Here is a 20,929-nt window from a genome sequence, read left to right as displayed (position 1 = left end):
ATAAACCACACAATCAAAGTGCGATGGCAGCATTTTCTTTCAGGTCATTTCATTCACTGTCATCCCCCGAGTCGTTTGAATGACTCAACGTTAAAGTTGATCAGCACCAAATCTAAACTGTCAAATGCACTGCGCTGCTGCACAGTGCACTTTTTTTTCACAGGATGACAAACTGTACAAATAAGTCTTTTAAAAAGAACAACCTCAGAGAGAATTACAAGAACATCATACTATAAAACAATGACCAGCAGTGAGTGATTTCCCAAAGTGCAGAGCATGAGCAGTAGCAAGCTGTCTCTGCTGTCAGACAAGCAGTCTCTTAGGGCCCCCACAGGGACGGGATGGTATGAATGATGCATGGTTTTACCACTTCCCAAGGCGCCTTTCTGTATGAGATGGCTGAGTAACTGAACAGACACTTCCTGCAAGGAAACGTGGAGAAAACAGGCTCTGGGCATCTGAGAAGTGAAAAATGTAAGAGACATGCAAAGCTACAAAAGAACAAACTGCTTCAGAGAGAAAAAGGGAGAAGTGGTTTTACGCACAGCAGTGTACGTATGTGGTCATGTGCGCATACAGTATGCCGGTGTGTGAGTGGAAGTAAACATGCACACACGTCAGTGTCAGCTGTAGAGGGTGTGCACCTATAACCATGAACCACAGAAAAAACACACACACACACACACACACACACTTTAAATACCCCTGTGCCTTACTTACATTTGGTGCATCCACCTCTGTGTCACTCGATGACACCATCATGGGATGTTCATGGCTGTTGGTTTTGGGTCTTATCCTAAATGTTGCTCATTGCCTGGAAATTCAGGGTAAGTCTCCAGGGTTATAACCTTTCTGTGTCTGTCAGCTGTTTATGAGCTTATTTTAGTAGACCTTAAGGTCTTATTTACCCTGTGGCATTTACAGTCCTCAGTGCTGCTGAACTTTTCCTACCTGATTACTCAAATTATAAATGTACACAGGCAATAAAGCCAAATGATTAACTCTATATACCTAATATATTACTGATGGCATGTTTGCATTGACACTCTTGAGGGGAGTTTATTGTTATTGATCAGCTGGTTCACCTAAAACCACAGCAATTTCTTTACAGCCTTTTAAAACTAATATATGAGGGTTGTTAAGATTTTTTACTCTGTGTAAGGGGAAAACCCTTGACAGGCTGCATGTATTTAGAGACCCCTCTCTTTATAGTCTTTGTTTCTGCAGAATCACTGAGACTTCCAGTCGGAGATGGAAGTTTAAACATAAGAAGAGCTTTGTCTCCTTAAGTTAAAAGTGTTACTTGTTTACCACATCCTCAGCCTGCTGAAGAAGACTTGCTGTGTGTCACTGCTGAACTGTTATTTGGTGAGAAAAAGAAGCCCCAGGGGTTCAGGAAATATGATGCACTGGATGAATGCTTGAGTTATTTTTTATTTTTTTGTCTTATTTATTGCTCAGTTTGTATCCTTAAGGCATTCCTTTCCCATTCTTGGCTGACATTTATTTTGGCAATAACCTGCAAGGGCATTTGACTTATGGACCCAGTAGGCATAATTGAAGTGATACACAATATTTATTTCTCTCCTCTTAAAAGGTTTTGGAGGCCCTCCACATTGTTTCCATTTGCTGTGATATATAGGGAGACCCACAGCATTTCAGCTTTAACAGTGCTTGATGCAAACAGTTTAGTTTAGCCTGCAGCAGCTGGCCGCATACTTCGGTCTACAATGACTCTGTTCAGCAGAAAGTTGTCATCATTATACTCATCATGTATATAAAGCTGAGAAGAAGTCCTTGGCTTCAACTGACTGATAAAACAAACTGCGTCCTCAAGTGCACTTTGATGAAGTCAGCATAGGAAGCAGAGTGAAGGAGATTTGGTATGCACTGCAGAAAGAACTGCACACTGTCCTGTCTGCAAGAGGTAAAGCCTGTCAGTGTCTATTAAATACCCTTTGCCAACGAAACCTCCCCTGAACTGTGGCTTATTTCTGCACCATGTGAAGGGAAGGGGTCTCTGCTGTCTGGGGACCTGTGGACTGTTTTCATCAACATAATGGAGTCCTCATTTAAAGACACACTGAGAAGACCAGGCCTTTATTACCAAATGTCACTGTGTGCAACAAAGTCCAGCTATTGTCTTCAGCCCTTTGAGTGTGGACTGTAAACAATCAGATTTTTTTTTTGGTTTTCAGCCCCTCTTGCTGCATGACTGAGGAGACCAACACTGGTCCATTACTGTGTTTCAGGCTGATGTAATCTGGTGAAAAAAAAAATAATATTGCACACGTTTGCTGTAGTAACTCCAGAGTAAGAAGTTACCACATTGTGTTTCTGAAAATATCAATTATATATACAAATACTATTACATATATCACATATACTGTATATTAAATACCATTTTGTGTATATGCACAACAGAGTTGTGTGGGTGGTAGTTCAATGAATTGGGTACCCTTTGCGTGTTGTTTCCTGAGTGAAACCACTGCTTAGTTTCAGCTTTGGTCTTTGTAATGCAACTTGTGTAAAGGTGGAGTGGAACAATCCCTAACCCTGCTCCATCAAACTAGATGTGGGTGGGGCTAGATTTCAGTGGAATGGAGGAGCAAAACTTATACTTGCAGACAAACCAGCCAGGGGAGAAAGCAGGCCTTCTTACTTGGAGGTTGCATCACAATGCTCCTACAGTGAACAGAAAAAACCCCCCCAAAAAACAATAATAACTGGCTCTAGGAACCTGCTATTTTTGTTGTTTTCTGCCATTGTAGTTTATCCTATATGCTTGATGGTCAGTTTGTTGCAATCTGCAACTTTGCCACTAGATGTCACTAAATCACACACCAGGAAGAAAACTAAAACAAATACTTTTGAGTATTCTACTGTTGTGGTGAGATGATATTATCAAATCAGTAAAATCACATCCACTTTGGCACAGCATGTTTTCCAGCTATCACATGACTATATAATGGTTCACACCTAATGCTTTGGCCATGAAATACTGAAGTTTGATGCCAGTATTTGGGTCTAAATCTTCTGACAGAGATTTTAATATATTTAATATAATATTTAGTATAATCTCTTTGTGATTTTTGAATACGTTGTGTATATTTTGACACTTTATTGGGTATTAATGTGTCGATTCTGAAACGTGGTGAAATGCTTGTTTGATATTGATTGTTGATCACCAGATTGTCATGTGACTTACTTGGACATGTACTTCCAGGAGGTGTTTCTGGGTGTTCTGTTTGTCTAATAAGGAGCATTTGTGACTGAAATATCACTGTGAGATAGTAATTATACAAATATTCAAGGGAGTATTTATCCAACAATGAAGTCTTTATTTTTGGTTTATTTATTTATTGTTACAACTTACAACATATGTTACCTTTTAAAAAAACTTTTCATTCATTTCAATTCAGTGTTTTTTTTATAATTATCTTCAGCTGCGGTAAGAGCCTAAGCACTGAAATCAGCATGCCTAAACAAAATATTAGTTAAAATGGCAAACATTTCCTTTGTAACACCAAAAGGTTATCATTTTAGGTTATCAAGGCATCTCTAGTCTGATTAGTCATTGGAAACCTATTACCATGATAAAATGATTGAGGACCTCATTGCTGCAGTTAGTCCGCCTCATGCGTCATTGTTTCACTATTATTGAAAGACAACAGGACGTTTGAAACTTTCACAGGCATAACAGCAGACATCTATCACTCTACAGCCAGAACAATTACATCTTCCCCCTAAGACAGTTCTGCTTTGCTGGTGTTTAAAATTTCAAGACTCTCAGATGAACTTCTGACCTCTCATTTTTACAAAGCGTTGTGCTGCTCTGTGTTTCAGATTCAGGTACAGAGCCGACTCTTGTGATCTCTCACAATGTTACAGCAGTCCTGGGGGAGGACGTGTACCTGAGCTGTATATATGAGGGTGAGAGCCAGATCCAGAGTGCTGAGTGGAGACGCCAGATCAACTCCAAAAGTAAATTCAAGCGACTGGCAGGGTTTTCAAATGGGAAACCATTTAGCCGTGATGGCTTCTCAAGTCCAGAATCTCCAACCAACCTCACAGTTCAGACGAGGGTGTCCAGTGTGGATGCAGAGGGAAAATATAGTTGCCAGTTTGAATCTGAGGATGAGTCGTACTTGGGCACTGTGTTTGTCACTGTAGTAGGTAAGTAACTGATATATGTTTATGTTCTTTTATTTACACAACTGGATAAGATAACCCCAATTTTACATTTTAAAATCTAAAAGGTCAGAGATAGGGTTGTTTCACCCCATCCCTGATTTTAATTAGACTAATGCTTTATTGGCCCAAGACAACATTTAATTTGTGAATTCATTCCTAGCTCGGCCTGATATACAGATCCTGGTGAATGCAGAGACCATAAATGACACTCACTACCAGTATGTGTCATGCACTGCCAATGGAGGAAGGCCTACACCCCAGATCAGCTGGTTGATTGGGGACCTCCCTCCTTCAGATTACCCCTTCACTGTGGATGTGACTGAAACTCTTCACTCAAACGGCACCTCCACCCTTAGCAGCATCCTCAGCTTCCCCACCCACCTGCAGGACGAGGAGTACGTGACCTGTGTGGTCAAACACCCGACCCTCCCAAACCCCAAACTCACAACAAGGAAGGTGGAAACGTACGGTAAGTGCAGATTCACAGCAGCACTTATAAACGTTGCTGTGTTTGTGCTTCTGTCACCCGGTGGAGCAGCATCACAAGTGAGGGGTTTGCAATCAAGCATCATGACTCAGCATCTTACTACACTATAACTTTCTCCTGCTGTTCCTTCTCACTCTGCCCCACATACACATTGACAGACCATAAATCACATCGCACAGTGCAGCGCATTCACGTGGGAGTGCAGTGTTTCAGTGAAGTCGAGCAAGGGGAGCAAAAAAGCAGAACTAACCCAATAACCTGAAAGTAAAGATACTGTGGTGCAGTGTACAACTTTGGTGGCCGTATTCAACCATTTGCATATTTAAAAAAAACAAAAAACATGCACACCTGTTGACACGGTGAAACAACTTTCAACATAAACCAGGTTTTTATACATCACAAAGTATTAATAGCTGCATATGATCAAATAATGATAATAATATTTACTATGACTGAAGAAGAAATCATTGGCACCTTTACATTACAGCTCAGTGGTAAGATTGTAATAGTAGGGTAAAAGTCTGGTAATGAAGATGTAGTAATTAGGTCATTATAATGCAATTACAACAGTAATAACCTCCACGTCATAACCTATCAGTAACGATGGGTACACGGGGGTAATAGTAGTTTTAAAGTTATACTGTGGTCAGGAGCCAAAGACCAAGAGTGATATTGACAAAACAAGTTAAACAATGAAAAGGCAAAACTATAGTAATATTTTAATAATAAAATGGTATCTTCTTTACAAAAAGATGCTCATATCAGTACAGTTTTTTGATAGGAAACTGGTAATATGGTGACATGATAATGAGGTACATAAACAGAATGATGTTTTCAAAATAGTTCAAGTTACAGTCAGAAAATCTTCAAGGTCCTACGTGGAAACAAGTTTCTATGCAATTACCATGAATCAGAGCTGCAAGTTTGGCTTATGACAGGTACTGAAGGTTTTAACACAAACTATTTAGTGAACATTGTTATTATTGGGTAAGTATCACATCCATCTGACAATGCTGCCTGTTTCCTTAGTAAAATACTTCACTTCTTTAACCATTTTATTGCAACCTTATTAAACATTACTCAACATTAGTTGCTCAGGTCAGAGAAACATTAGTTTGCTTTCTTTAAGCATTTACATATAACGTGTTTCATATAAAGAGCTCAAAATAAAGAAAGAACAGAGAACATAAACACTATTTAATATTAATTCTAGTGTTTGTTAACTACTAGATGAACAAACGTGTTCATTAAGTTTGGTCATTTCAAACTAAGGAATCTTTGTGTTACTTATTTCCATCATTTTGTGGCCCCATATGTCTTAAAGCGTCCACTTATTTACATGGTCATAATGTTTTCTCCACAGATCCACTGTATACTAAAATTATATGCTTTAATAAAGCAATATATGACATTAAGAAAACCGATGCCATGCAAGCTAATGCAAAATGGACCAAAAGTAACTTTAAAACCTTAATGCCCTCCTTTCAAGCAGCTCATAAACTCTGATTTTCCTCTCTGGTTTAATGAGTATGTAGTTTATTTGGTGGGAGTAGACTGAATGTGCAAGTTCACCTGCTCCATACAGCATGAAGAGACTTACATGTGCTAGTGGCCCTTTTCCATTAGAACTTGGCTTGGAGGTTTAGTTTTTTTCTCTCTATCATAGGATAGTACTGCATGACGGATGCCTTTTCAGTACTATCGTGGCAGAGATAATCTGTGGGCATAACAACAATCTCTCTTATGGATGGGGTCAAACCCGCTAAACTACCTGTGTGTAACTTCATGATTTCAATTTTGGCTCCCATGTTAACACATCAACACTGTGCACATCAACGCTGTGAGATAGGCGGCCCAGCTGCATGCCATTCAATTCAGCACACGTGCACAGTTCGCACACAAAGCAGCACTGTGAAGCCAGCACAAGTCCTGCACAGTTCACTACACTTCCTTGTTCAGTGAAGAAACAAGTCGTTTTTAGATCTGCGGGAGAGAACGTCCAAACAAAAGACAAGTATATCCCCTATGTGTCCACAGATGGAATATCCACATGCATGGATTGTGAATTAGTGAGCAGGTTTATAAAACATCCTTGCCAGTCTACTTTTGGTTCTCTTTTTTTTTCTCTCTGACTGGAGGTGAGCTCTGCACAGTTGTTATGCTCATCCTGAAGACTTGTATCCTTAGGGCTCGAACACATCGAGCCAGTTGTTCACTTTGAGTATTAGAGATAACCCTGGTTGTTCAGCATGGTGAATCAGCTTTATACATTAATGTGACATTACATGTGCTATTTTTCCTCCTGAACAGCGCTTTTTGTCAGAGGACTTAACACATCAGAAGCAGAATGTCTCTTTATTCACATATTCCACAGCAACACAGCGTTGGACATGCTTTAATAACAATAATAATAATAATAATATATAAGTTTTATATAGCGCTTTTCCAAATGCTCAAAGACGCTTAGTCAATATTCTATCATGTATTCATACTGGGACAAGAACGGTGGTCCAGTTAAATGACCAAGTTGAGCTGTAATTGTTGTTTGAATCAACTGTGCATGTAACGGTGTTGAATTACTCGGCATACACAGACACCAAACACATGCAAGTTGTGTGTTCTGTCTTTGTGTCATTAAAGTTTCACAACACGCTGCAATGATAAACAGCTGATTCTGCACACATTTAAGGTATACTGACAGCATGAGGAAAGACATAGCTGTAAGCTTACCATGCAATTGAAAAATGTAATGGTCTCTTCTATTCTAATTTCTCTTCTACTGTCAGCAGAGGTGTAACTGTTTATTCAGTAGCAGCCTTGCATGTAAAGCAGTGATTTAAAAGCTTAGATCATTATGTGTTTTTGAAATGGTCCTTATAACCGCACTTTAGGCGGTGTGGAACGTCCAGACCCCTGCACGGATACAGTAAATGTTTGTTTGGTGCACTGTATGGTAACTATCCCATTAGTGTGAGCCAGGCCAGTCAGCTCATTTGTCCACCATAAATTTAGACTCCACTGAATCACTGCAGCCTAGATAATTTTCTAACTGCTGTGGTTAAATCCACACATAACTGTAGGTGTTAACAGATGGAATTCTTAAAGCTGAAGTGTGTTAACTTCACAACACCCAAGCTATTATCAAGTGTTTGCTCACCTCTTTTATTCATTAGGGAAGCCTGGCTATTGCATGACACCACAACTTTTATGGATTTGATAACAGACTCTGATCTCTGCTGATTCCTGGTATTATAGCCTGTGGTTCTCCCAGCTTTGGTTGGACAGCAGCTGGTCCAGACATCTGCTCTCAGCTGCAGCTCAGCCAACAGATGGGACAGGTGATAAGCCTAAGTCAGCACTCCACAAAACCCAAGCAGAAGCCCCTTTTGGCCCATGTTTAGCTAACATTCAGCTCATCCGGCCCCAGCTTCCTATTGAACAAAAACACCCTGAGCCTCCACTTGCTATCTGACTTTTTAATTTGCTGGAAAAAACATTAGGAGCTTGAAGGAGAATAACTCTTCTCGCCTTTCTTCCTGCTTCTCAGCAAGGCCAACTGTGACCATTAAAGCAGAGATGATACAACAAGGAGGAAATGATTCCTGGGTGGTCTCTTGCATTTCATCCGGAGGGAGACCTGACACTAACATCACTTTGGCTTTGAACACAACTGAAGAGCTGCAGAGAGAAAATGGCAAATACTCAGACATGCAGATCCTCTCAGTGCGTCTCCCTGCAACAGAGTATGAGGGTCACAACATCACCTGTATGTTTAATCACCTGAAATTTACAGACATCGAGTCAAAACTCATAACACTGCCAACTTTTTGTGAGTATATCTAAGGTTTGTAAAAACTTCTGATGCTTATGAGCTCAAAGTTGCTGAAAACAGAAATTTCTTCTTATATTTGCAGATTTGTCAGGAGTTCAGTCCCACTCAGAAGTGGGACGCAGCAGTGAGGACTTTACGGGAACTGAATTTTTAGAGCTGCAGGAAGCAGAGAGTTATGTCGTTATCAGCTTCAATGTCACAGGGAATGTGCCCAGCTACAGTGTTATCTGCAAAAAGTAAGAAAAATTAGGTGATAAAGGAGCACGGCATCTGTTTAACTTAAGGGAGGCTTCAGCTAAAACTGTGATAACGGTGACAGCATGAAAGCAGAGAGCCTTTGGTAGCAGTTGGATTTGTGAAATTTGTCATGTTAAGCAGGGAAGATTATGACACCATGCTACTGAGAGTCATCATGGTAAAATGTACCAGCTAAAAGTGAGGGAATCATTTCTTTTACCATTCAAGACTTCTGACTTTCCTGAAGTGCATTACATTTCTGGAGCCTACCTTAAAGACCACACGATCTGCCTCATTTTGTGATTTCGATGCATTGTCATGCTGAGATTTTGTTTTCCTGCAGTGCCATCATTTCTTGTTTTTTATTTCAGTCCATCAGTTTGACTGTAAAGATTACCTTGTGACTTAAGCATTCTGGTTTTATTTCCTGTGTGTTTTCACTTCTCACAACAAAACAATAAAAAAAAAGATTAGATAAGGACAAAAAATAACATTAATATTCATATTTTTTCTCGTTCACATGTAGACTGAAACAACCTCCACATCCTGTATAGGATGTGGTGACAGATCTGGTGGCACAATACCACATGTGACAGACAGCAGGAACCAGATTTAGACATATGTTCAAGATTGTTTTATTGTTTACATGACTTGTCACGACATCGTGTTTTAAGTACAGCAAAAGAATTACCAATGATATCATTACATTATCTGTAGAAAATGTAAATCTGTCAGTCAAATTCACCTTTTTTACACTTAGACTTAACAAACAGTGTAAAAGCTACAGCATGAATTGAAAATTCACAAAGTCTAACATCTTCCATCAACAAAGTGATCTGAAATATATCACCTGAAATCGTAATGTGCCATTAACACAATATTTGATATCACTATTTTCACATTAGAGAAATATTCAAGCGGAAACATGAAATCCTCTTTGTGTATTTGCCCTGCAGAGATAATGGACCCTTGCCTGAGGGTGTGGAGCTGGTTGACAGAAGCCTCACATTTCAGGGTCCCGTGGAATATGAGCACGCTGGTCTGTATGAGTGTGACTTCTCTTATCACCACCTTAAAACAACGCTGCGGCTTAATGTCACAGTCAAACTTCAAGCTGAACAGCTTGGTAGGTGAAACTTTTTGCTGAGACTGAATCTATGTTGAATTTCTTCATCGTTTTACTGTAAAGTTTAATGGGGAACCTTCTCTCCACACCCTTCCTCTCAGTTCCTCCTACGATCAAAGTTGATTTGCGCATTGAGGACGGACGCAGGGTGATTGAGTGTGTAGCAGCTGATGCTGTTCCTGCAGCCAATGTGTCCTGGCTTCTACCAGATGATGTTTCTGTGGACTTTTGGTTAAATTCCACTACTTATAATGAAAGTCACTCTGTCAGGAGAGTTGTACTCCTCCCTGCCTGCTCGCCATGGGAGCTCACTGCAGAGTGTGTGATAAATCACCCAGCGTTTCAGGAACCAGAGAACAGAAGCATAACACTCCCTCTTTGCGGTATGTACTACAAATCACCCAATGGATCATTTTGGTTTCAGAAGAAAACTAATAAATTTTTTAGATTGGCCACAATCTATGTGCATCATAGATTTGATCTTTTACTCAAATGAAACTCCTCATTTCCTGTTGTTCAACTTTCTTTTCTCATGCAGCTCGCCCCAATATCACCATCAGCTCCAGCATTGAGTGGAAAGATGGTCAAAAGTACACAAAGGTGCTCTGCTCTGCAGTCAGTGTTGCTTCTGCTGCAGCCATAAGCTGGCACGCTGGAAACGAGAACACGAACATCAGTGATCTGATGGAGACTGAAGTCCAGGCTGAGGGTTTAGTGTTGACCCACAGCTCTGTGCAGTTCCTGTCCTCTCTGTATGCTGGTCAGAATTTGACTTGCATGGTGAAGCATCCAAGCCTGGAGACAGCAGAGAAAAGAACAATTTGCATTCCTGTGCACAGTGCGTTAGCTCATTCTTAGAAACATCTCTTTCCTTGACATACACAGCCGCTAACCCCCATCCTGCCACCCCTTTTTTCTTTTTTCAGAAGCCCCCCGGCTGAGTGTGTCTGTGGTGAGACAGCAAGACTCCCCTCGTTGGCTGGCAGTGTGTGACTGCAAAGGAGAGGGTGTCGGAACAAACCTTACCTGGATCCTTCCTGAAAATGCCAGGGGTGAAACATTCCTGCACACTGATTATGAAGGACACATAATGAAAGTCAGGCTGACTTATCAGTTTCCTCTGGCTCTTCATGAGGGACAGGACCTGACCTGTGTGTATTTTGAACATGGAATCACAGAAAAGAAGACCGTTAAAATCCCTAGATACTGTAAGTAAACGAGACAAGTAAAAATTCACTCAAATGCATGGAGAACTCCAAAGATCAATCAATATACAACTGTTTTTTCCGCAGATATCTCATCTGTGAGAGTCCTGAACAACACGACTCCTCTGCAAAGCCGTTTCAGTGATCAGCCTGTCATATATAGACTGTCTGTCCACGAGAAGCATCACAGCCAGAAAATACTGCTCAAAGTTGAAGGCAATGTGCCAGAGTACAGCATCGATTGTCGAAGGTGGTGTATCTTAAACAGATGGGTATTAAAATGTAAATAAAAACAGAATGCAATGACTTGAAAATCATTTACACCCTGTAATTTACTGACACTAGTATAAAGAAACATCAGAAAAGAAACAGTGAAGCTAAGAAATATTGTTTGAGCTTCTGGCCTGCAGGTAGCACTGCATTAAAAACAGACACGATTCAGTTGTTGAAACTACTGCATGGACCTGTGAACACCTCGGAAAATCATCAGAGAACAGATATGATCACTTTATCCACAAATGCTAATTAAATCTCTACCATGCAAAGAAAAAAGAAACATACAGTACCAATCAAATGTTTTACACACCTAATTATAAATTAATATGTAAGTGTGCTCAAACATTTGACTTCCTTTTACTATGGTAAATATGTCCCGTCCCACATTTTGTGAAACATGTTGCTGATGAAATTAGAAATGTATAATTTTTTATTAGAAAGAGGGTTTAATGGATTTTTGTCTGATTTCAGATCTATAAATCAGTCTACCAAACTGAAAACAGACTTAAGAGTTCTGCCTGCAATGAAACAATATTAGCAAATACTTGCATTCTGTTTCAATTTACATTTTACACAATATCTCAACTATTTTGGAGACACTCTAGAGCACTTAATCATGGGAATTATCCTCCCAAAACTTAATTAAACAGCATCATCCTGAAAATATTAACTTTTTCCAAAACATGAATGTCATGGTAAATAATTTAGCAAAATAAGCTAGCGCTAGGGGGTGTTAGCTTAGCTTTGTATAAAGCCTGAAAATAGTGGGAAACGACTACCTTGGTTTTGTGCAAATGTAAAATGATCAACTTTGAGTAAAATGCCATGTCCTGCTTATGAAGTCTAATTAAAAACCAAAATGTAAAAAATTAGATTACAGATCTTATGTGGGATTATGTGTGTGACAATTTGTGTTTTCAGCCATTATGCTAAACTAACCAGCTGTGCTACTTTTCAAAGAAATTATCTGGTCCATTAACTTCATCTCAAAAAATTTGACTCTTTTATATTTATGGGTTAAAAAAAAATGTAATATAAAATGATTATGTAAACTATAGAGATGACAGCACAATCATTTTGTCACTGTTAGAAATCCAGCTAGCTGCTTCTCTGTTTCTTTGCTTCAGGCAAAGTTATGTTAACTGGGTTTAGCTTCCTATTTACTAAAAGAGAGAGTTGTCGGCTGGAGACATTTTTAATCAACGCTAATAACACAGCAAAATAAAAGTACATTTCACAAAATGTTGATCCTACTGTTTAATGTCATCTGTGTTTTAGGAGTGATGGCTCTATTGTTCAAATGGATGGGGCTGCAATGGTCCTCCAGCCAGAGCTCTTTGGGCAGAATAAAGGCCTGTACACCTGTTGGGCTTATTTTTATCACCACAAGGCCGCAGTCAACATTCAAGTGGAGGTCCTGAGTGAAGATGAGCAGTTTAGTAAGTATCTGTGACATGTTTACTTGAAACCATCTGATTCTATCAGCATGCTGAGGTGGGTTAACAGCTCAGTCTTGGCATTGTTGAGATGCATGACGTTTCTGTGATGTATTTGTGGCTTTATTCCATGTGTGTTGCAGTGCTGGTAACGATGATCTGCACCTCTTCAGCCGCAGCTGTTCTTCTTATCTTTCTCGTCGTTCTCTGCATTTTCTGGTGAGTTCCACCGGTGTCAACTACGCAAATGATGTGCTGATGGGTAAAAGAGGCCATGGCTGCCAGTGCAATACAAGACAAGATAAAAACAGGATGCGTAGATTGTTAACCCAACTCACCAACCACGCTCCTCAACCAAGCATAGTTATTCACAAACAGGAAGTACTGTGGGTGAAGCAGACAGGTGCCACCGCCACCGCAGCTTTGTAGACAGGTAGAAAATGTTCATGCGAATAACAGATTTATTCTCCAGTTTCCTGCTTTGGCGTTTAGCAGTGTTACTTTTGGCCATTTCTGCAGAAGACTGCTGATAGCTGGCCCATTATCATCACTGCCACATTACAAAAGCCAAGGTAAAGGAATCAGAGAATCCATATGTTCGGAAGTTACTAATATAATGAAACTCAAGCTCCCATTAATCAGTCTAAAACATCCACACGTGAATCTCCTGATGAAGTTTCTCTTGGAAAAAGCCAGTAGGTCAGCTCTTTTACAACTGATGAGGGACATCTGTCACAAACCTACAACTGGTAATGAGTTTTGCCTGCAGAAGTTTCCAATGCAGGCTGTAAGTGAAGCTGCACAAGAATGGTTGGCAACTTGTTGAAATAAGCCCGCCACCTGCCAGAATATTTGGACAGAGTGCCATTGACTGGAGAGGTTTCTTTCTCGTTATCCCTTGCTTCAGTGGGAAGGTTCTGTCAGGTTAATTTGTGAAGGTCAGTCGCTCAGTGCACAACAAGAAAACATGACGCCCCAGGAGGAGAACTATTTTGAGACTTGTTCCAAGTCCCCTCACCCTCCCGTCCGCTAGTGGGGACATTATGACAGCAGCAGGTCATCACTTGGTTGATGTCACTGAGGTCATAATACACAAATTGAGCTGCTACTCAAGATCAATGATAAGGACTTGGGTCACCGCTGCTATCCATTTACATTAATGTGGCATGCAGTGCATTCAACCCTGCAACTGGCCTGTAAGAGTTGATTCTGTGTATTATTATATCACAGTGCCATCTAGTGGCCACCAACAATTCTCCCCAGTCATTAAAACTAAAAGGTGACTTTTCATTTTTAATGAAAGCTTTTTTTGTTTGTTCCACAGCAAAAGGCACAACAGGAGACAGTACACGGTAAGTGTCAGCTGACATGCTTATTCAAAGTTTAGCTTCAATATACTTTGTGTTCATTTTTATTCTAACCATTCTGTTTGTATCTTTTTGCTGAACACTGTAACTCAGCAGCGGGAGTCTCTCTCGGCCTTGGCATCTCTGATGCAGATGCCCGGCTCTCCTGAGGTGAAGAAGCCAGCAGCAGCAACAGAGGAGAGTAAAGAGTACACTCAGCTGGTCAGTTACGCCATAGTAGTCGACGTTAAGAGTACAGTGTGAAGATGGAGGTGCTTTGCAGGGTTTCATATCTCACATTCAGCTTCAGCTGGAAGTGCAGCACCGTGGATTTTTGTTTGTTCTTTAAGTTTTACTGTATTTTTGTCTGAATGTATCATTTTAAGTGAAACTGATATGTACTGAGCTTTTCAATAGACTGGCATTAATGATTTTGAAAGCGTAAAGTTTGCACTCTCTTTAGTCTTACTTGAATTTTGCATCTTGTTTTATGCACATTGTATTTTTAAGAATTTTTTGGTTTCGTTTTTGTATTTCCCAATAAAGCCATACCAATGTTCTTTTCCTGCGTCTTTCCATTATGTTAAAACACATCCGCATTTCCAGAAATGGGCAAGATGGCCACCAGACTTGACCTTGTGGTATTCTGAGTAATCTAAATTAGTGTGGGCCACCTGCTGTGACAACAGTAGCCATGCTATACTTAAATTCTAACATAAAGCACAGCTGCAGACAGTCTGGACGGCATCTGCCCACTGCTGTATTTAACTGCAGCATTGTTGCACCCTCTTGTGGCGAATTATTACGTATGCAACCAAGTAATTTCTTCTGCACACTGATCAGCCACAACATTAAAACCACAGATCATGTTGTTACACTCCAACTTTCTTCTGGGAAAACCCTTCTTTTCAAATTGATTTTTCTTAAGACACTTAACAACTACCGAAACATTTTTGCAGACCAATTAACAAAGAGGGCCCCATTTATGTAATGACCCACCTGAAGACTCGGGTACAGCTGAGAGTGTGGAGTTTTTTAATCTCAAAACCACCTTTTTCATTCAGCCTTTAACTGAGTTTCATATCAGTTTATCTTTTTTTTATTCATTTATCGTTTTTGCTAAATGGCTACGTTGGATAATTTTTTTATCTCTTCTTTTTATGCCCTCCACCTGGGACTTTTTAATCTGATTGATGAAGAGAAAATACAACTTTCAGGCTGCGACGCCAAAAGGGACACACCTCAATATTGACAATGGACCTTTTCAAGAGGCACAAAATGAGGGTTCTGCTAATAGTCAACCAACTCGAAGCCAGTCGAAAATCTACTGAACCTTAAAAGGAGAAGAACAAGAAAGAAATGTAACAGAACCAGAAGCTTTGTGAAAAAAGAAAACAAGAACTGAAAGACTCTTTGCGATCACAGAACGACGGTTGTAAAAAATGTCAAACTGTGCCTGATGATTTCATGCCACTGTTATAGAAAACTAATCTGTCTTACTTAAAAAAACATTGTGGACCAGAGAAGCGAAATCTGTTTATATACTGAGTGATTTACACAAGCTTATAAATCCTTTATTGACATCATCTTTTCTTGTACACACAGGGCTTCAACTGCAGTCCATATTTCTTCACGTTTTTTGGAGCATTTCCTGTCTTCACAAATTCAAAAGAGTAGAAATGAGTGTTTTCAGTATCCTGAAAGATAAAAAAAAAAAAAAGATAGAACAGTTATTACCGCTGGCTAACTCAAGTACCCAAACTGATGTCCTGGATGAGCTGAAAGTCTTGTTCATTTACATGTTTTAAATTTAAATGTCTGTTTGTTGCCAACATTAAACCAGTTCACTGAATGTTCTTTTCAACCTGTGGTTTCCTGCCCACAGCACCACAAGCTATAAGATATAAAACATGCAGCTGCCAACCACCGACTCTCACTGTTAGCCAAGAGACCTCTTAAAAAGAAAAAGAAATGATGGCACCCGTACTCACAGACAAAGTTTTTGTGTATTTTTTAAAGTTTGAATCTAATTAATCACATGATTTCCCCGATTAATCAAATTTCTACGCAAAAACCAAAAATTTATTCAAAAGTAGTGTATAGCTTTTAGCATTTAGTTTTATTTTAAATGTGCTGCCATATGAATGAAAGTGCCATAACATTTGTTGTGCATCAGCATCAGCATCTTTATGTAGTTTTTATGTAGAAGCCTCGCTCCACTGTCTGTTTCCTTGAATGACTTGCTGGTATCGGTTGTGTGTTTTGCCTTTAAGTGATATTTTATATTAGAACTACTACAGTGAGAAGACAATTCAACTTGTCAGTGTTTACTTTGGTTCTGTCGACTCCGCCGTCTGGAAGAACTTTAAAATGAAAATGGCCGGGTAAAAGTTCCGTACCCTTCTCCGTGTTTGGTGGATCCGCCGATTACTTTCTTTTCCGGTTCCGTAGCAGTCAGCAACAGACTTTTACAAAATAAAAGCCTGTGAGCAACAGACTTCTACAAAATAAAAGCCTGTGAGCAACAGACTTTTCCAATAATAAAATAAATAATAAAACCTGCGTTAATGCGCCATAAAATATTTGTCGGTGTTATATAATTAACGAGTTAACGCGATAATAACGAGTTAACTCGCCCAGCCCTAGTATTTATGTATATTTCTTTTGAATTTGGAAACTAAAAGTGTAAAATACAGATGACTGTGCAGCTCACTAACACCGGCTTCCTGTCATAATGGAGTCTGAGCTTGTTGTTTCATGTGAAAACAGCTGTGACAGTGCATGCACTAACACGATTAATGTGTAATAACAGGAAATGTGGTCCATGATGTCATCTTGTTTGTTGCCTCACCTTGGACACCATCTTGAATCCAAGACTTGCCAGTGCAGAGGTGAAGTTTCGCTCGTTGTCGAATCTACTCGCCACTTCTGCGACTTTGAGGACCCCCCTGTGAAAATTGGACACAACCAGTTAAAAATACAACACACGCGCAGAACCAAATACTCATATGAATAATCCATGTTATGTCCTTTACCCCATTCTTAAGACTCGACTGGCCTCTGTTAAGAAATCTGCGAGGTTGGTCCCCATGAGAGAGAGACAGAACACAGCGATGTCCACGGAGCTGTCACCGAGAGGCACCTGCGCAGGCAGACAGAATTACTTTCTTTAACAATCACAGGCAGCATACAGGGATGAGCAAACGGAAAGACACTCACGTTGGACATGTCGCACACCGTGACAAGCTCGCACGTAGCTGCCAGGTCGAAGCTGTGCACTTTATTCTTCACGCTTCGTGCTATTTTACAGTCACCACAGCCAAAGTCTGCAACCACCAGAGAGGAAGATCTGCAACAAATGACCAAAAGAAAAATATAAGAAAAATCTGTTTTCGACTGGAATCTGACAATCTAGACAGAAACGGTGTAAATGTGAACCTCGCAGAGGTTTTCTTTTTCACAAACTGCTGATGTTAACAAGGACCTCCTCTCACAGCAGCAAAATGAAGCATCGATTAAACACCCACAGAGCTGAAGTATCGCCAAGACTCCTCAATGTCAGAGCGTCTTCAGCACAATCATGTGTTGCATTTACTCGTCACTGCAGGCAAATGATGCCGTTAGCAGGGTTCCATAAGTTGGAACTTTGAGAAGACCCCCTCCAATCCACATTTCATCATCACATTTGTAATCTAACAGGGAATTATCATTTCTTATGCGAGAAGTTCTTTCTTTAACTAGGCTAAATTAAAAACTCAGTAAAGAGCCCATCTGTTTTTACATTCAGAGGTTCATAATGTTGGGATGTAAAGGATGACCTGACTTAATGTTGCATAGACACTTTTGCTGCTACCACACCTCTCATAAGCCTCTATCTGAAAAGCTGTTAGAGCTCCCGTTTCTTTAAGGCCACACTGCAGACAGACCCAGTGAAAACTAGATCATGTGCTGTGACTCTGATCCTGTGCACTTAGTAATTGTCTGGTTATGCTAACAAAAAGCCAGCTGAGTTTAGGTTACACTGGTCTGGTCGACGCAACCATAACCTGTGGGTGCACAATCAAAGCCAATGACAAAATTAGCCACATTAGTCACGCAATATGTTACAATTTTAGATTCTTTTTACTGTAGTGCAGACACACACACAAAAAAGAAAAAAGTGTTTTCTCCTGCAGAAAATTTCAATCTTTTAACTTAGGACACCTGCTAAAAAAAAAAAAACACGAGGTCATTCAGAAAAGCTTGAAAAGGCTAATTGATTCTTTCAGAGGGATTTCATCAAATGAAACTTAAGAAATGAAGAACTTAAACTCAAAAATATCAAAGCAACAACGAAGGTATCTCACTTTTTCCGAATGTAAGAGATGATGGCGTCCACCGGATTCGTGGGCCATCTCTGAACCTGTGCCGTGTAGCCTTTGTGGTAAACCTGGAAGGCCTGCGGGTCCTGCTGGAACATCCGCTTCGCCTCGCCGCTGGACGTGCTGTACAAAACTTCATTAATGTAGCGGAAACGAGCCGACTCCAGCCGCTGCTCCATGCGGGAGCGCAGGGAGTCGGAGCGGCTTTGCTTCACCTCCTCGGGTGCCGCCGGTTCGTCTTCCTGCTCTGCTGGACTCTCCTCCTGCCTGAGGAGCATCTTCTGCAGCTTCTGTCTCTTCAGGCTCTCTTCTTTACTCAGCTCAGATTTCTGTCTTTTTGTGAGGAACTCCCGCTGCTCATTTACAATCTCCATTTGAAGTCCATCTGCTTTCTGTTTAGGTCCATCAGCAGAAGATTCGGATGCTCTTTTGTCAGCTTTGACACTCTTCGTTGGTTTCTCTGCTCTCTGCTGCGGCTCCTCTGATACCGGAGGGTCTTCTTCTGTGTTTTTACTTTTCGGTGGTTTATGCCGTCTTTCCTTTTTCTTCTTCTGCATTGTTTTCTGACTGATGTTTTCACTGTTATCGTTGCTTTGCGGATGTAGTTTGACTTCTTCCTTTGGTCCCTGTTTATCAGTCTTTGCTTTGTTCATGTCCTCCTCAGGTTTTCTCTCGCGGTATTTATTTTTACATTTCCTCTTGTTCTTCATCTTGTTTTTCCACTGTTGTCTGTTCATTTTCTCCGTGCTCTGCAGTTTGTTTACGTTGACTTCTGCAGATTTGGAGATTTCTTTATCGTTTTTCTCTTCAGCGGGTGTGTTGTTTGAATTTGGAGCACCTTTAAGAAGAAAGAAAATACTTTTGAGCCTTTTTGTTCCAAGCAGACAGGTTGAAAAGGTTTTTAAAGGAGCTATCCATAACCTAAATGGTGATAGCTGTTTATATCATGCCCTTCTCTTAGCTGTTACATAAAACTAAATGTAGGTATGCAGATGCAATCCATTAATTCAGTGTTTCTCAATTCCGGTCCTCGGGACCCACTGCCCTGCATGTTTTCGATGTTTCCCTCCTCCAGCACACCTAAGGACCGGAATTGAGAAACACTGCATTAATTACTCACCAGATTTGCTTCCTTTCGTCTTCTTTTTTGGCACAGGATTATCTTCTTTGACAGGGTGATCAAGGTCTCCATTCTCTTGCTGCTCCTCTGATCTCCCCGCACGCTTTCTCTTTTTCCTTCTCTTCTTCTTTTTGTGGGATGGAGCTGCTTCAGTCTCACTGTCACTGTCCTGCTGATGGTTGCTGCTTTTCCACTCCGGTACCGATCCCAGTGTCTGCAGGGTCCGCAGCAGGCTCTTTTTCCCAACAATTCTGGACTAATGAGGGGCGTGATAATGATAGAAATTAGGTTGATGCGTGTACTAACATTTACCTGGGTTATACTGCAAAAACTCAAAACAGATTTATTTCTGAAGCTACGAAGAAGACACCTCAAAGTTGGGGCAGTGATAATCTACAAGCACATTTCAAGTTTCTACTTTGTGGCTCTGGTAACGAATTTAGTAAGCAAAGCAATGAAAAAAAAATTAACAAATGAACACAAACTTATCTACCTTTCCATTTGTGCTGCCGTTCGCCTTCTGCGTCTTTTCGAGGCCGGTTTTCTTCAGGATTTGGGCGTCTTGTTCATCATTCCAGTCTTCATCCTCATTAAACATGTTTCCGTGATATCTGTAAGAAAAAAAGCACACATATAACCCCCTAGAATCACGTCCTCTCTGTCAAATAGCTAACTTTTCTACTTCAAATCCTAACCAGCACGTATTTGATGCAGGAAAAGGAATCGGCTCACTTGTTAAACAGAAGAAGTTGTTAGAAGTTGAAAATGTATTCGGTACTCAACGTGTAATTCGTAATTACATTAAATAAAAGCAGATATGTCTTGTAAGACGCAAAAGCCACGTTGGTTTGGTTCATGTGCGTCGCGGAAGCAAAATAGAACTACAGCGCATGCTGATGACGCAGCGTACACCTGAGACATCTGGGATATGATGTGTTTGTCATGTCTTCGAAAACTACACTGTATGTATATATATATATATATATATATATATATATATATATATATGTGTGTGTGTGTGTATATGTATATGTATATATATATCACTTACTACTACTTTTATTATTATTATTATTATTATTATTATTATTATTATTATTATTATTATTATTATTATCATCATCATCATCATACAATACGGAAAGACTATTTCAATGTTGCCACCTGTGAGATTTGGTCTTTCCACCTTGCATTGTACCAGTTGTTGAACTTTTAAAATTCAAGTACAAAGTTAAACTAAAAGATAATAAAAAATCTAGCTGGAAAAAAAGTGTTTACGTTTATTTTGACTCACCTTACAATAAAGAAC

General features: G+C 40.0%; 2 protein-coding genes across 4 annotated transcripts; one reads left to right on the top strand and one right to left on the bottom strand.

Moving 5' to 3' along the window:
* Positions 1-730: 730 nt before the first annotated feature.
* LOC142388164 (uncharacterized) lies at positions 731-14,698 on the top strand. Of its 2 annotated transcripts, none has more exons than XM_075473133.1 (14): positions 731-827; positions 3,847-4,176; positions 4,355-4,663; positions 8,229-8,510; positions 8,596-8,749; positions 9,707-9,876; positions 9,978-10,259; positions 10,415-10,714; positions 10,803-11,084; positions 11,169-11,331; positions 12,636-12,796; positions 12,937-13,012; positions 14,118-14,145; positions 14,257-14,698. In XM_075473133.1, exons 1-14 carry the CDS (start codon positions 761-763, stop codon positions 14,401-14,403), a joined length of 2,751 nt encoding a protein of 916 aa, XP_075329248.1. In that variant the 5' UTR covers positions 731-760; the 3' UTR covers positions 14,404-14,698. The 2 variants fall into 2 exon arrangements, with proteins under 2 accessions (XP_075329248.1, XP_075329247.1); XM_075473132.1 differs by having other exon boundaries at positions 14,254-14,698.
* A 990-nt stretch (positions 14,699-15,688) lies between these two features.
* rrp8 (ribosomal RNA processing 8) lies at positions 15,689-20,502 on the bottom strand. Of its 2 annotated transcripts, none has more exons than XM_075473130.1 (8): positions 20,421-20,502; positions 20,114-20,231; positions 19,621-19,876; positions 18,486-19,338; positions 17,359-17,488; positions 17,175-17,281; positions 16,991-17,087; positions 15,689-15,836 (listed from the first exon to the last, which is right to left on the bottom strand). In XM_075473130.1, the coding sequence occupies exons 2-8, from the start codon at positions 20,216-20,218 to the stop codon at positions 15,723-15,725; spliced, it is 1,662 nt and encodes a 553-aa protein (XP_075329245.1). In that variant the 5' UTR covers positions 20,219-20,231; positions 20,421-20,502; the 3' UTR covers positions 15,689-15,722. The 2 variants fall into 2 exon arrangements, with proteins under 2 accessions (XP_075329245.1, XP_075329244.1); XM_075473129.1 differs by having other exon boundaries at positions 20,353-20,493.
* Between the last annotated feature and the right edge of the window lie 427 nt (positions 20,503-20,929).

Source organism: Odontesthes bonariensis, chromosome 9 (genome assembly GCF_027942865.1).
Source record: "Odontesthes bonariensis isolate fOdoBon6 chromosome 9, fOdoBon6.hap1, whole genome shotgun sequence".
NCBI lineage: Eukaryota > Metazoa > Chordata > Actinopteri > Atheriniformes > Atherinopsidae > Odontesthes > Odontesthes bonariensis.
This window is presented reverse-complemented; position numbering and strand designations above follow the sequence as displayed.